Here is a 12454-nt window from a genome sequence, read left to right on the forward strand (position 1 = left end):
CCCAGGAGCGCGCGCGCGGAGGGGTGGGGGTTCAGGGCCACCTTTGCCTCAGTTTCCCTTCTCCTGCACGCGTCCTAACATCCGACAGGGGATAATGCGCTCCGGGGCTTTGAATATGAGTGCGATGTTGATGATTGCAGTTGTTCTTTAGCTGTTTGGGAGAGTTTGGAGTTTAACTTTGGCAGCTTTTGGGGCGTCACTTCGGAGAGGGCCTCTTCTCCGCGCCGCCACCTCTAGACCCCAGGCCTCCGAGGAGCCTCTGTATCTATCCCCAAGCCGCCTCTTCTTGGGGAGTAGGGGCAGGGAAATTTACCAGGGGAGATTTTTTGTTTGTTTCCAGGGTTGGCCGAGTTTGGGGGCGTTTGGCCTCCACCGAGCAATCTTCCGAAATGTGACTAAGTGTTTGAAAATGCGTTTTCCCTTTGCCTCTCTTCTGCCTTCAGGCCGCAGGAGTTGCGCAGCCTCTAAAAATCTTTTTAAAAATTTCCCCCCGGGTCCCTTAGATCAACGCGGCTTTCGCTCTCGAGGCTGACGTTTTTGAATTTGGGACGTTAAGGCCTCCCCACCCATCGATTGCTACCAGCCCTTTTGCAGCACTGGGGGGGGGGAGAGGATGGAAAAGTGGGGAAAAAAAGTGTGCCCCAAGCTAGCAGGCCCATTTAACCTGTTGGGGGAGGCAGCTGGCGTCAGGCTGAAGTCCTCCAAGCCACCCCGGGAACCAGAGCAGCCCCCGGGTACTCAGAAAAAGCGCCCAGGGGCCCTCCGTTCCTTCGGAAGCAGGTCATAAACCCAACTTCTCACCACCTGAATTACTTAAATGCGCTCTGATGGTGTTAGGTCCTTTCCCTTTTCCACGTGCACATGACTCAGCCCGCCCCAGCTGCCGCCCCGACCCCGGGGCGGCAGCTTGACCCTGAACTCTGCACCCTGGACCCAGAGGCGGCCTATCCCAGCATCACTCCCCTCCCCAAGCTCCCATACCGCGCTTATCTCCTTTTTCCCCCTTACTCTTCAGGTCTTTTCCTTCTTTTCTAAAAATATTTTTTTAATTTAAAGGAGATTTATTACTTTTTTTTAAAGCGTGTGAGACAGTGGCTGAACTCTAGAAACAGGCTGTTAAAAAAGGAAAGAAAAATACGTGCCCGTGACGCTCCATGGAGCTAGCTAGCCTCGCCTGCCCTGAGCCTAAGCTTGCAGTCGCCGATTCCCTAGTAGACCCCGGCATGGGGCATCTGGGATCTCCGCTGCAGAAAAGGCGCTATAGAAATGCAAGGAATTATTATGATTTTAATAAAATTGTCTCATTTAGGAGCACGCTTCTGCCCTGCCTCTGTCGTTGGAGCCCGGGTTTGCCACGGCAAAGTCTGTAATCAGAGAAAAATACCAGCTTTGTTGAGGGTTAGAATATATCATTGGCTAATGTGTGTGGTTTTTTTTTTTTAAATAATGCTAAGCATTGGAATAATTAAAGAGTGAGAAATAACTCTCTCTTCTCTTCTCTCCATTCGGCATTGTCTTGTTTAAGGGCGGAAAGCTTGCTTTTCGGCAGAGCTGGTTAGTTTTAATGTGGGCTTCTTTTCTCACCCGCCTTTCCCTCCGCTCCGGTCTGATTCGCAAATCCCCAAACTGGCACAAGCCGGGAAACTTGCGGCTGGCTGGCCGGCCGTTCTTCTTCCCGAGTTGGAGACAACCCTCTCCTCTTCCCTCCCCCGCCTCTGGGCCCTGACCCACTGCGTGGTTTGTGCTAGAGCCGTTTAAAAAAGAAAGAAAAGAAGAAAGAAGCCGGGCTCTGGTACCCCGGTGCCAGCCGAGGGCGCGTTTCCCTGGCGGTCGGCTGGTGGGAGAGTCAAACCCGGGTGTGGGGAAGCAGCTTCACTGCTTACTCTGGCATCCTTCCTCCCCCCCCCAAAAAGGATCAAATACTTCTAAAGATCGCCTGCTCAGAGGGCTCGGATCCCCTGTCATATTTTAAATTAACCTGAACAGTTCTTTCTTCCCAGCTCCATATGCAATAGGAAAAGAAAATTCGGTCCTGGAGAGCCTGCCTTGACAGCCCCATGCCCTTGGTAGGGGAGAGAGCTGCTCACTTGGGCTGGGCCTGGCATCCAGTACCAGGACAATGCCTGTGCCACTGCCCACAGGGCCTGGGTTTGGGGAGGAAGAGCAGGGTGCAGAGCCAATGGCTGGGGGATGGCCTGGAAAGATGCAGGAATCGGGGAAGTGGCTCTTTATCAGGCTGCAGAGGTTTGCTCTGGGCTTGTGGTAGGTGAAGTGGCCTTCCCCACCATGGGCCTTCCCCCAGGTGTGGCTGGATCACTGGGATGGAAAAGTGGCTTCTGAACGCCAGGGAAGACTCAGCTCCCAGTGAGAAAGGAAAGGGAAAAGTGGCAAAGAATGAGGGCAGGGGCTTGTGCCCACAGGCAGCAGTGCCTTTGAGTTGCAGAGGGAGTTATTTATTTGCTTCAGGTGTTTTTAATTAAATGCATTTCTCTTTTATTTTCTTTTTTATTCGGTGCTTAGACTTTTCAGCGATCCCTTGCATTAGTCTTTTTACATAAGCAGAAACTTTCCCCCCCCCCTTGGAGAGATATTGTGGGAGGTATTTTGCCTTCAGTGCTTTCTCTTTCCTGCTTTTTTTAAAATTTAATTTTAAAATTATAAAGTAAATTTAGTGCTAGTGAAAGTGAAGGGGGAACCAGCTGGGGCTGGAGCCAGGGAAGGGGTAGACAGGGGCAGGGTTCTCCCTCCTTTCCCCACAAGCGGCAGTCCCAGCCCTGCCCCAGGACCCCAGGCCGAGCCTGCAGCTGCCCGCTCACTCTCTCTGCTCCCCTCTCTCGATGTCATCACCTTCCCCTCACCTCCCTGCAGGACTCTTGTGGACAGGGATGGGGGCAGCCTGCTCTGATGGGTGCCGGTTCTCCCTTCAGGAACCCCTGGCTCTGCAGAGTCACTTTCCCTCATGACCTGCATACTAGGGCCCCCTCAGTCCTTGCCAGGAGGGCAGGCAAGAGGAGGGGCCCCTACTCCCGTTAGTCACTAAGGCTGTTTGGCTTTCAGCTCGGTGGGTCCTGTTTGTCCCCCATACATGCCCTGCTAGTCTGCTAAACCTGCTGCACAGTTGGTTGCCCTGTTGATGGGATCAGAGTTGGGCAGGCACAGAGAGAAGATACACACACACACACACACACACACACACACAGATACACAGAAACCCTCTGTAGCAGTGACGATGAGTGGAGCTTCTATTTGCCACACATTTTTGTGGTCACATGAATAGTACCCTTTGCTCTATAACATGTGTATGCATATAGGTATTCGCATTTGATGCTACTGATGTGACCCATATCAATTATGAGAACTCTATAGTTTAAAATTTTAAGGCCTGTTCAGTGGTGCTGAAAATGTTTATTTCTTAATCTGAGTGGAGTGACATGGGTGTGTTCGCTTTGTGAAAATGTATCAAGCGGCATACTTACAATGTGTGCACTCTTCTTTTTATACATGCCTGGCTTCAGTTAAAAAGTTTATTTAAAAAAAAAAAGGAAGCCCCAGCCTCAAAGGTAAAGAAGAGGCTGCGCATTACAAAACAATAATAAAAATTTAAATGAAAGTGTCTTCCAGCCTGCTTTGCTCACTCTTTTCCGCTAGGAATGGTGGGAAGGGCTTGTAAAAATTAGTGGGCTGATAAAAAAGATTACAGACTGGTAGTCCATGAGGCATCCTGACCTCTAGTCTAGTCCGCACGTGTGAAGTGCCTGGAAACTACCTGCAGACTTAGGCATAGATGTAGGATTTTAACATCTCAGGACCAAAGGATAAGACATGGTAAGGAGTAAGTGACTTGCCAATTAACATATTTCGGTCAACATCTGGAAAGCAAAATTGCAGCTGTTTTCCCTGGCCCCCCCATTGCCACCTCTTCTTTTTTTTTTTCTGCACACTTAAATTTTTTGTATGCCTGCCATCCATACTTTAGTTTTCTGCGCTGATGAAACCTTTCCACGGCTCTGTTCAAATCGGGTTGTTGGGTTTGGCCTTTTTTAAAAAAAAAAAAAACAGTGTATCTTACAGTCTAACAGTATAGTTTTTGGAGCAATTTATTTGAACAGGCCCAGGAGCCATTGATAATCCCTCCCTTTTCTTCCCCCCTCTCTGTCTTCCCAGAGCAGCTCAGGCCAGAAGCTTGAGGGAGGACTCTGGGCCGCCTCTGCCAGCTCAGTCCTTTCGCCTCTGCTCCTCCGGGCAGGTACTGACAGCTTCGCCCTGCACGGCCCTTCTGCGGTGTTTTTGTTTTCTCTTCGCCCCCCAAAAATATTTGAACCAAAAAGCCTCTCTTTTTTTTCCTCCACCCACAGCAAACTGAAAGGGCTAGTGAACCGTGATTCAACAGAGCGAGGGCGCCTCTTTTCTTCCTTAGCATTAATTAACTCAAGTTCGTTAGGACGTTGGGTCTGTCGCCCACAGTTTTCTCTTGTGTATGCTGAATCGGGTCATGGAGGGAGACTTCCCGTGCAAACAGTTTGTGTTGGAGCTGGAGGACGCAGAGGGGGAGAGAGGGTGAGAAAGAAAGGGAGCCGGGGAGGGATGGAGCATGGCTGGCCGAGGGGTGGGCACAGTCCGAGCTCCTCCAGGCACCCTGTGCCAGCCTCTGCAGAGGCCAGACAGTGGGCAAATGAGGATTCTTGGGTTTCCTTGGCAATGATCCTGGTAATAAAATAGTTGGGGGAGCAAAACATTTTGAGAGATTGAAAAATGACCTCCTTCCAATTCCTAAAATTGTACATTTTGGGGCTCCGGGCACTGCCTATTGCTGCAGCAACTGCAAGAAAGAGGCTCCCTCAGGGCTGAAGGTGCCAGGAGTGCAGGCCAGGTTCCGGGCAGGGGGCTAGAAGAAACCTTTCCTTGTTCTGTTTTCATCTCTGTCTCCAATATCAGGGGAAACAAAACAGGCAAGATGAGGGGGGTGTCTGGACGATCCTGACGGAGCTCTTGCAGAGGGGCTGGGAAGGTCACAGGCTTTTGGATTTTGTCACCTTTCTATCTCCTGAGCCCCCCAAAGGAGGGGACTTGCCGGAGGAGGGGAGTTAGGGTGCGTTTTCACCAGTTTGCTGTTTACTCTGGCCTTGTCTCTTGGCCTCCAGATATTTTCACTGAGTGCTGGGCAGACCTTATCTTCACCACACTGGTCTCTCCTTCCCTTGCCTTTTGTCAGTTTTTCACCTCTCCTTTAGAGAAAGTTGTGAAGTTGGCCTGTGGGGTGGTTCTTCCCTCATCCTGGTCCCTTGGCCACTGTGGAGTGACACTTTCCAGCCGAGGCTCACTTTCCAGTGAGGCTCCACACTGCCTTTGTCCCCCAGCGTTCTCAGTGGTCATCTGTCCTGTACACTTAGAGGGTCCCATCCCATGCAGCCTACAGGCGGGAGGAGAGAGCTTTGGCCTTCCCAGCTTTTTTTTGTTTTTACTTCTATTTGGTGACACAAGGAACTTTAGAGCTAAATACTGAATTAAAGACTAGGGTTTTTGTTTCCCATTCTCCGTAGAGGATGAGCTGAAAGTAAACAATTTCCAGTTGCCCTAGAGAGAATAGATTGTCTTCCCCAGTATCCCCATTCCTACCCTATTTTATGCAGTGCCAAGAGGGTGAGGGAGATGTGCCTGGAGCAGGGGAGCGTTTGCAGCCAGAACAAGGCTGCCTGTTGGCCCGATCCCAGGCCACCGCTCCTGGTTTGTAGTCAGGAGGAGAAAAAGAATGGAAGGGGGGTACAGTTTAGAGGAGAGAAGTGTGCGGCCTGGCTGTGAGGCAGACCCTGTCCTATATCCAGCACCAGGGTGTAGGGCGAATCCAGCATGAAGACCCTGGAAAGACACTGCTAGGAAGCACGGGCTGCCTTTCCGGAGCGGAGGAAAACAGGCCCAAGTCAGCCAGAAACCCGCTTTGTCCAAATTATCCAAGCTTCCTCGCAAAGTGCATTTTCCGGTTTCCATTCTTGGCATTTTGAGACTGTTGGATGATTTTTCTCTGGCTGCACAGGCCCTTCTCACTGGCCCTCCAGAGCAGTGAGGCCCTACCCTCCTCTAGGATAAGCAGCAGGGCCCCTTCCTTTCTCTGCCCGCTGCCGCTGCCCAGGGTTGCCAGGGCTGCCGCGGTCCTGTCTGCAGTTCCCTTCCCATCTCTGCCCACGAGTCGAGTCTGGCCACTGCCTTTTTGTGGCCTTCCATGAAGCAGAGATCTGTGGGACACAATGGGAGATCTTGGGGATATGAAATTAGCTTCTTTAGGTTCAGACCACTGGTGAATTATAAAATGCCAGCAATTGGGCAAACTAATTGGGGTTCTGTTTGTGGCCTTTTAAATTTCCTGCGTCCTTTCTCACCCAGACTATAGATATACAGTAGCAAAATGGATACTGAAATATCTGGTAATTTCTATGAAGTTTTGTTCGTTAATCACACTGACTGCGTATAGTTGTCCAAATGAGCATGGGCCTATGTGTCCAGGATGTGAAAGAATAAATCTGGGCCTTAAAGCCAGCAGGATAGGGACAAATAAGATTTTTTTTTAAAGATAAAGATACCTCCTAACAGTGTCCCTTTCTTAAAAGATACAACTTCTTGTGCTTCTAGATGTTTCACCATTGGTAGGTGCGGGCTGGTTGCAAAAGCTATTATCAGGCTGGGAAGATTATTTTGTTTCCCTAAAGAATTTTTAATACCATATACGTGAGCGAGGTACTGTACATGTTTTCTTACTTTTCCTCAAATAATCCACAAGGCCTCAGTGGACTGGATGGTGTCCTGTAGAGTTTTTGCAAAGCATGCATTTCACCATCTCTCGTGGAAGCGGTCATTTTCCTTAGCTAGTTTTTATTTTTCGGCCTCTCTCCGGGCCTGTTTCTGTCTTTTATCCTTGCTTATTTTTCCTTCTCTGCCCTGTCCTCTTCCCCTCCATTGTTGTTTTTCTCTGTCTTTGCAGTTTTGGGCCCAGCTTGGTGTTCCCTCTCCAGGTCTGGCTGTTTTTCTCTTTTCCTTTCACTATTTCCTTTCTCTATTTCTCTTTCTCTGTGGCCTGCTCAGTCTTTCTTTTCTTGGGGGACATTTTTCCCAGTGACAGCTGAAACCAGTATGGATATTTATTTTAGAAATGTTTCAGTGAAAACTGTTGCTGTTTTTACCAAATTCTATATATTCAGCAATGTAAGAGAGAGGTCTTTCTTCCACAAAGGCAGCAAATTCCTTTCCAGCAACCAAAACCCAAGTAAATTTTAGAAGTTTCATTTCTGTCTTCTTAATTTTATTCTGAAATGGGGAAAATACCTTTTCCCAAAATTTTTCCTGCCTCTCTTTTATTTTTTCCCCTCGTTGTCTTTAATTTTTTGTTTGTTTTTTGCTCACTTTGACCAGCATCACTGACTTCCTTTTTCCCTCGGTTCTTTTTTCTCTCATTCTCTTTCCCCCTTTCCTTTTTTCTCCTCCCCTCTCCTGCATGCCCCCACGCTCCCTCCATTGCCTGAACCCTTGCACTTGCTAGTGACTCAGACCTGGAGAAGCCTTGAATCATCTCAGGGATTTTTGTCTTGGCTCTGGTCCTCGGTGCAGGGTGCAGAGCGGTCTGATCTCCCACCCGCCCCAGAGGCTGGAGGGGAGAAGGGAAGGAGGCTGGACTGGGACAGGTAATCTTACCAACAGGAGCCTCAAGTCTCTTAACAAAAGGGGGACAGTCTCCTTTTGTCTGGGGCCCTTGAGGGGCGTGTCTGGGCTCGCTACCAGTGCCATGCAGGAGTGGGGGGCGGCGGGAGGGGGTGTGCTGAAATGTTTCTAATGGAACCCGAGCAATTCTTCTCTGTGTGCACCCACTGGGGGGAGAGACAGAGAGAGATACAGAGACGCTGAGACCTTCCCCTCTCCCTTCCCAAGCACTCAGAATACCCTGACCACTCTTCCAGCACAGCCTCCCACTGGGAGCCAGCAGCCCCTGCAGGGTGAGAGGAAAGTAAAATGTTGCCTGAGAATCCTCTGCCCGCCTTCAAGGTTATGGCCACAGGCAAGAGAAGGACAACTGACGATTGTTCTCCCTTCTAGTTTCTCCCCTGGGAAGGGCCTATTGCTTCTCCTCCTTAAGAGAGCCTTGAGGGGGCACTTGGGACTCTGCGTGGGTCCCTGAGGCTTCACTCCTCTGTTGTCCCTCCTTTGCCACTTCTCAGTCAAATCTCTCTGCCACCCCATCGACCTTTGACCACCCTCCTTCCAGGAGTGAATCACGTATCTCGGCCTGTCTCCATAACTTCTATGAGGATCCTTCCATCTCTTCTCCTGACTGTGGGACTGCTGCTCCCCCACCCCCATCCCTGACCCAGTTGTACCACCAGATTCAGGTTCAGCCCGTGCAGATCTCTTCACCAGCAACGTGGTCTGTGAGATGGAACATGCCAGGACTCCCCAGGAAGCTCATCTTGGCCATTTTCTGTTCAGTGTCCAATATTTAGTACAAATCAGAATTACCAGAAAAATATCCCCGTGCCAACTATAAACTCACTTGTAGTTTTTATGGCCTCATCTTGACTTAGAAAGTAAAATTGTTTCCTCAAGGTGGAGAGGCTGGGTTTGGCACCTTATGTCACTAACATCTTTGGCTGATTGGACTGAAGCTGGTTATTAACATGATGTGAATTATTGAACAACCACCCTAAGAGGCCTGTCCCGGTGGCACCTGCCTGCTGCACTCTCACCTATGACTGTTTCTCTTGCGGGTCAGCCTTGAGCTCGCTTCACTTGAAATAGACCATTCAGGGCACAGAGTGCGGTCCCAGGTGTTGGGTGGCCCCTCTCCCATTGTCAGGGTTCAGTGCCAGCCCAGGGCTGGATATTTTGTTTTGGCACACCCCAGGCGCTCTTCCGGGAACCTTTCTGCTGAGCATAAAGGCCACATAAAGGCCACAGAGCACAGAGTTTCAGTTGGGGAAGAAAGGGCTCCAGTGAGCAGTGACCGTCCCCTCATCTTACCAGCTGAGGGCTGAGCCTTGCCTGGGGACAAGGCGGCTGTAGTGATGGGGTTCCCAGCAGAGTCAGATCACTGTCTCCCTGTCTGTGTCCTCGTCCTTCCTCCTCTGCTTTTCCTTTCATTTCATATCCCTTTCCTTACTGCTTTTGGGAGGCTTAAACCATGGCTACTCCATAGCCCTAACTGGAGAGACCCGCTGCAGAGGTGGGGCTCCCTCTCCCCACTGCTCAGCCTCCCTGCCTGCCAGGGGACCAGAAGCAGGGGCTCCCCTGCTGGGTCTCTTCTTTTCTATGTGACTTGATTTCCTCAAGGCAGAGGCACCCGCTTTTCCTGATAGGGCCCTTTGCTTTGTGTCTTGTGTCTTTTCTGAGCTCTCTCCCTTTCATTTGAGTTTCTCATTTTATGCTTTTGTACCTTGTACTTGAGCCCTTTAGTCTGAATTGATTTGGGGGACAAGTAAGAAAAGTAATCTTAGATCAACTGAAGAGGGCAGATCCGGAGAAAGTGAAGAATTAAATGTCTGGGTGGTGGTGGTAGGCACTGGTCAGACTCAGGGCCTCTGTTCAGAGGTAATGTCCATCTTTCCACCTTTGTCACTTCTCCCTGGGGCTGGCTGTTGTGTTTGTGGCTGCTTGTAGAGCTTGTCAGCGGAGTGCTGTGACAGGAGGCTATTTTAATAAACTGTTGCAGTTTCTCAAGCCGAGCTGCGTTGCGTTGGCATCCCTCGTCACCACTAATGGAGCGTGCGTGGCTGGGTGTGGGCCGAGGAAGGCGGCTGAGCTCTGAGCTTGCTGGAGGCTGGGGGAGAAGGGGAGGAGGCACGAGGTGCTGGGGGCCCTGCCTCGTCTGGGCGTGCTCCTGAAGCAGCCAGACTTGGGGGCCGGTGGGGTGGCTACACCCTGGGCAGCGGGTCCCTGCCCTAGAAGTGCTGCTGGCATGGACACTTTCCGAGCTCTCTTTCTTCGTATATCTATTCATAGCACTGCAGGCAGGCTCGTGTGTATGGCCGGGGAGGAAAACTTCCACTCGCCCCAGTGTGCTCCATAAATAATAATAATAATAATAAAAAGAAATAGAACCAGAAAAAGAGAGAGTGTGCGGGCCCCAGAGAAAGACTGAAACCAAAACAGAAAGAGAAGGCGCAGCTGCTTCCCCAAGGCCTTCTGGGGCTCCTGCCCGCCAGCCCGCCCGAGTCAGGCCTTTATTTATTTATTTTTCTGGCTTAAAAAAAAAATTCTGCATCTTTCTCAATCCCAGGCCCTCCCGCTCCACCACCCCACCCCACCCCACCCCCAAATTTGCTGGGTGGCTGCTGCCAAATGGACCCGAGTGGGAGCCTGGAATGAAAAATTCATAACTGCTGGACTTTGCTTGTTCATTAGACGTGAACTTGTCGATTGGGCAAATTGTTTTTGGTCTCCAACTGCTGGGGGCTCTCCCCACCCTCCCGGCTCGCCCGGTTCCCTCCTCCCCTTGGATGCAGCCATTGGCTGCTCGTGGATGTCTCTTTGCCAAATAGGTGGATCCTTCTTTCTCTCCCTCTCTCTCTCTTTCTCTCTCTCTCTTCTCTCTCTTCCCCCCGCTTTTTACTGGCTTGGCACAAGCAAATGGATGGGGATTGAGCATGAAAGGAGAGAGAACGAGGGAGTTGAGAGGAGAAAAGGAGCAAAAAAAAAAAAAAACAAAAAAAACCCCCAAAACCCAACCAGCGTACACATACACAGAGACACACATACCGCCCCATCCCATCCACGTCCCCCCTCGATCCTCGATCTCTCCCTTCCCCCTTTCTTCCTTCCCTCCCTCCCTCCCTCACTCCCTCTCTCTCTTTTGCTCGCGTCTGCCAGCAACGGTCTGCAGCCGGTCAGAACTCGTCCTCTTCCCCGGGAATCTGCGAGCTCCCCCTTTTCCTCCGATCAGGCGGAGGGAGGCAGCTTGAAGTTTACACCCCTGTGCCGCTGCCAAAGCCGAAAGCCTTTTTCTTCAACTGCCGCATTTTCCCTCCTGGTTTTTGTTTTTGTTTTTGTTTTGCACGGGGGTGGAGTGGGGTGCGTTGCTGTGTGTGTGTGTTGGGGGGGAGACGGTGGAAGGCTGGTTTTAATTTTTTAATTTTGCATATTTTTGTTTTCTTTTTTTTATGGGGAGAGGATGCACAGGGGAAGAAATTGAAAAAAATTTTTTGTTGGCTTTTGTTTACCTGGCGTGTGTGGCAACCAGCTCTCCTCCTCTCTGCTTGCTATCCCTGACCTTTCTTTCTTTTTGCTCCTTTTCAAAAAAAAAATATTAATTTCCCCCTTCTGTGCAATGGAGCATGGGGGGGGAGGAGGGGGAAGGGTTTGAGAATCCACCCAAGCCCGGCCCCTATTCCCCAGAACACCAATAATAACCCCCTTTAAAACATTTACCTTCCTCCCCTGCTCCTCCTCCTCCCCCCTCCCCCCACCCGCCCCCAACTCACAACTCTGTTGAGTCCAGAATCTCAGAATCGGGCGTTGGGCTTTGCCGGGTGCTTCAGATCAATGGTAATTATTTAATTTTTTCCAGTTTTATTTTTGTAAACAGAAATCAATTATTATTTAAACTTCAAACAAGCAAACAAGCAAAAAAAAAAAAAAACCCAAACAAAACCGAGAGAGCCCAGTCCTCTGTCACCTGACTGAGTGGAAAAGAGGGTGAAGGGGTCGTGGGAGGCTGGGGAAGGGGTCGCAAGAAGACCCATGTAGCTTTTAACCCTAATGTGGCCGAGACAACCACCTTATTTGTGCTAACAAGAAGTGTTTTGTTCCTTATTACTGTGATTAACATTAGTATCGGTGTGGATAACAAAGCTGAAATCACATATTTGGGATGTAGATCTGATTAAAAAATGCTGGGGTGAATGTTCCAACTGGATCAAGAGAAAAGAAAATGAAAACAGCCTGGGGAGAGGGAAGGCAGATCCGTTTTCTTCACTCGCTCGCTCCGTGGATGTCATTTTCTCTTTTCTCGGGGGTGGCCGGAAAATCGACCGGTGTCAGGAATGAGAGGCGGCCCCGCACGCCCCCGCCCGTGCGTCCCCCGGCGCCTGTGCAGACGGACACCGCGCCGGGGCGAGCGGACAGGAGTTCACGGCTGCGATAGAACATGGAGATGTCATGGGCGCGACAGAGCCTGGCGGGGATACCAGCAGCGTGTGTGTGTGGACGGCAACGTTGTCTGTGCGAGCGTGTGTGTGAGTGAGTGCGGGAGAGAGAGAGAGGGAGAGAGAGAGAGAGAGAGAGAAAATAGGTGTGTGCACAGGCTCCCGGTGCCTCTGTCTGGCTGCTGAAGCTGAGATGGGAGCAAGTGGCTGGCGAAGCTGGTGGTGGCTTCAAACCACACTTTTGTAGAACAATCGCAAGAGAAAAATTGTTAGGGGAGGAGGGAGGAGGAGGAAGGCGGTTTTCCTTGCACCCCCCCTTCTAACACTGTTTTTCT

The 12454-nt window shown here is 50.5% G+C and overlaps 1 protein-coding gene across 5 annotated transcripts in view; it reads left to right on the forward strand.

Annotated features, from left to right (window-relative positions):
• Positions 1-12454, forward strand: part of NFIX (nuclear factor I X) — a 98609-nt gene that overhangs the window by 16829 nt on the left and 69326 nt on the right. The window contains exon 1 of one of the 5 annotated variants that reach the window (XM_045550432.1): positions 11458-11520. The exons of the other annotated variants lie outside the window; for them this stretch is intronic. Coding sequence (XP_045406388.1) covers positions 11518-11520 — 3 coding nt within the window. The 5' untranslated portion in view covers positions 11458-11517. Of the gene's footprint in view, positions 1-11457; positions 11521-12454 lie in introns of those variants that run through there. 5 annotated transcript variants of the gene reach the window in all.

The sequence above is a fragment of the Lemur catta genome, chromosome 1 (assembly GCF_020740605.2).
Source record: "Lemur catta isolate mLemCat1 chromosome 1, mLemCat1.pri, whole genome shotgun sequence".
NCBI lineage: Eukaryota > Metazoa > Chordata > Mammalia > Primates > Lemuridae > Lemur > Lemur catta.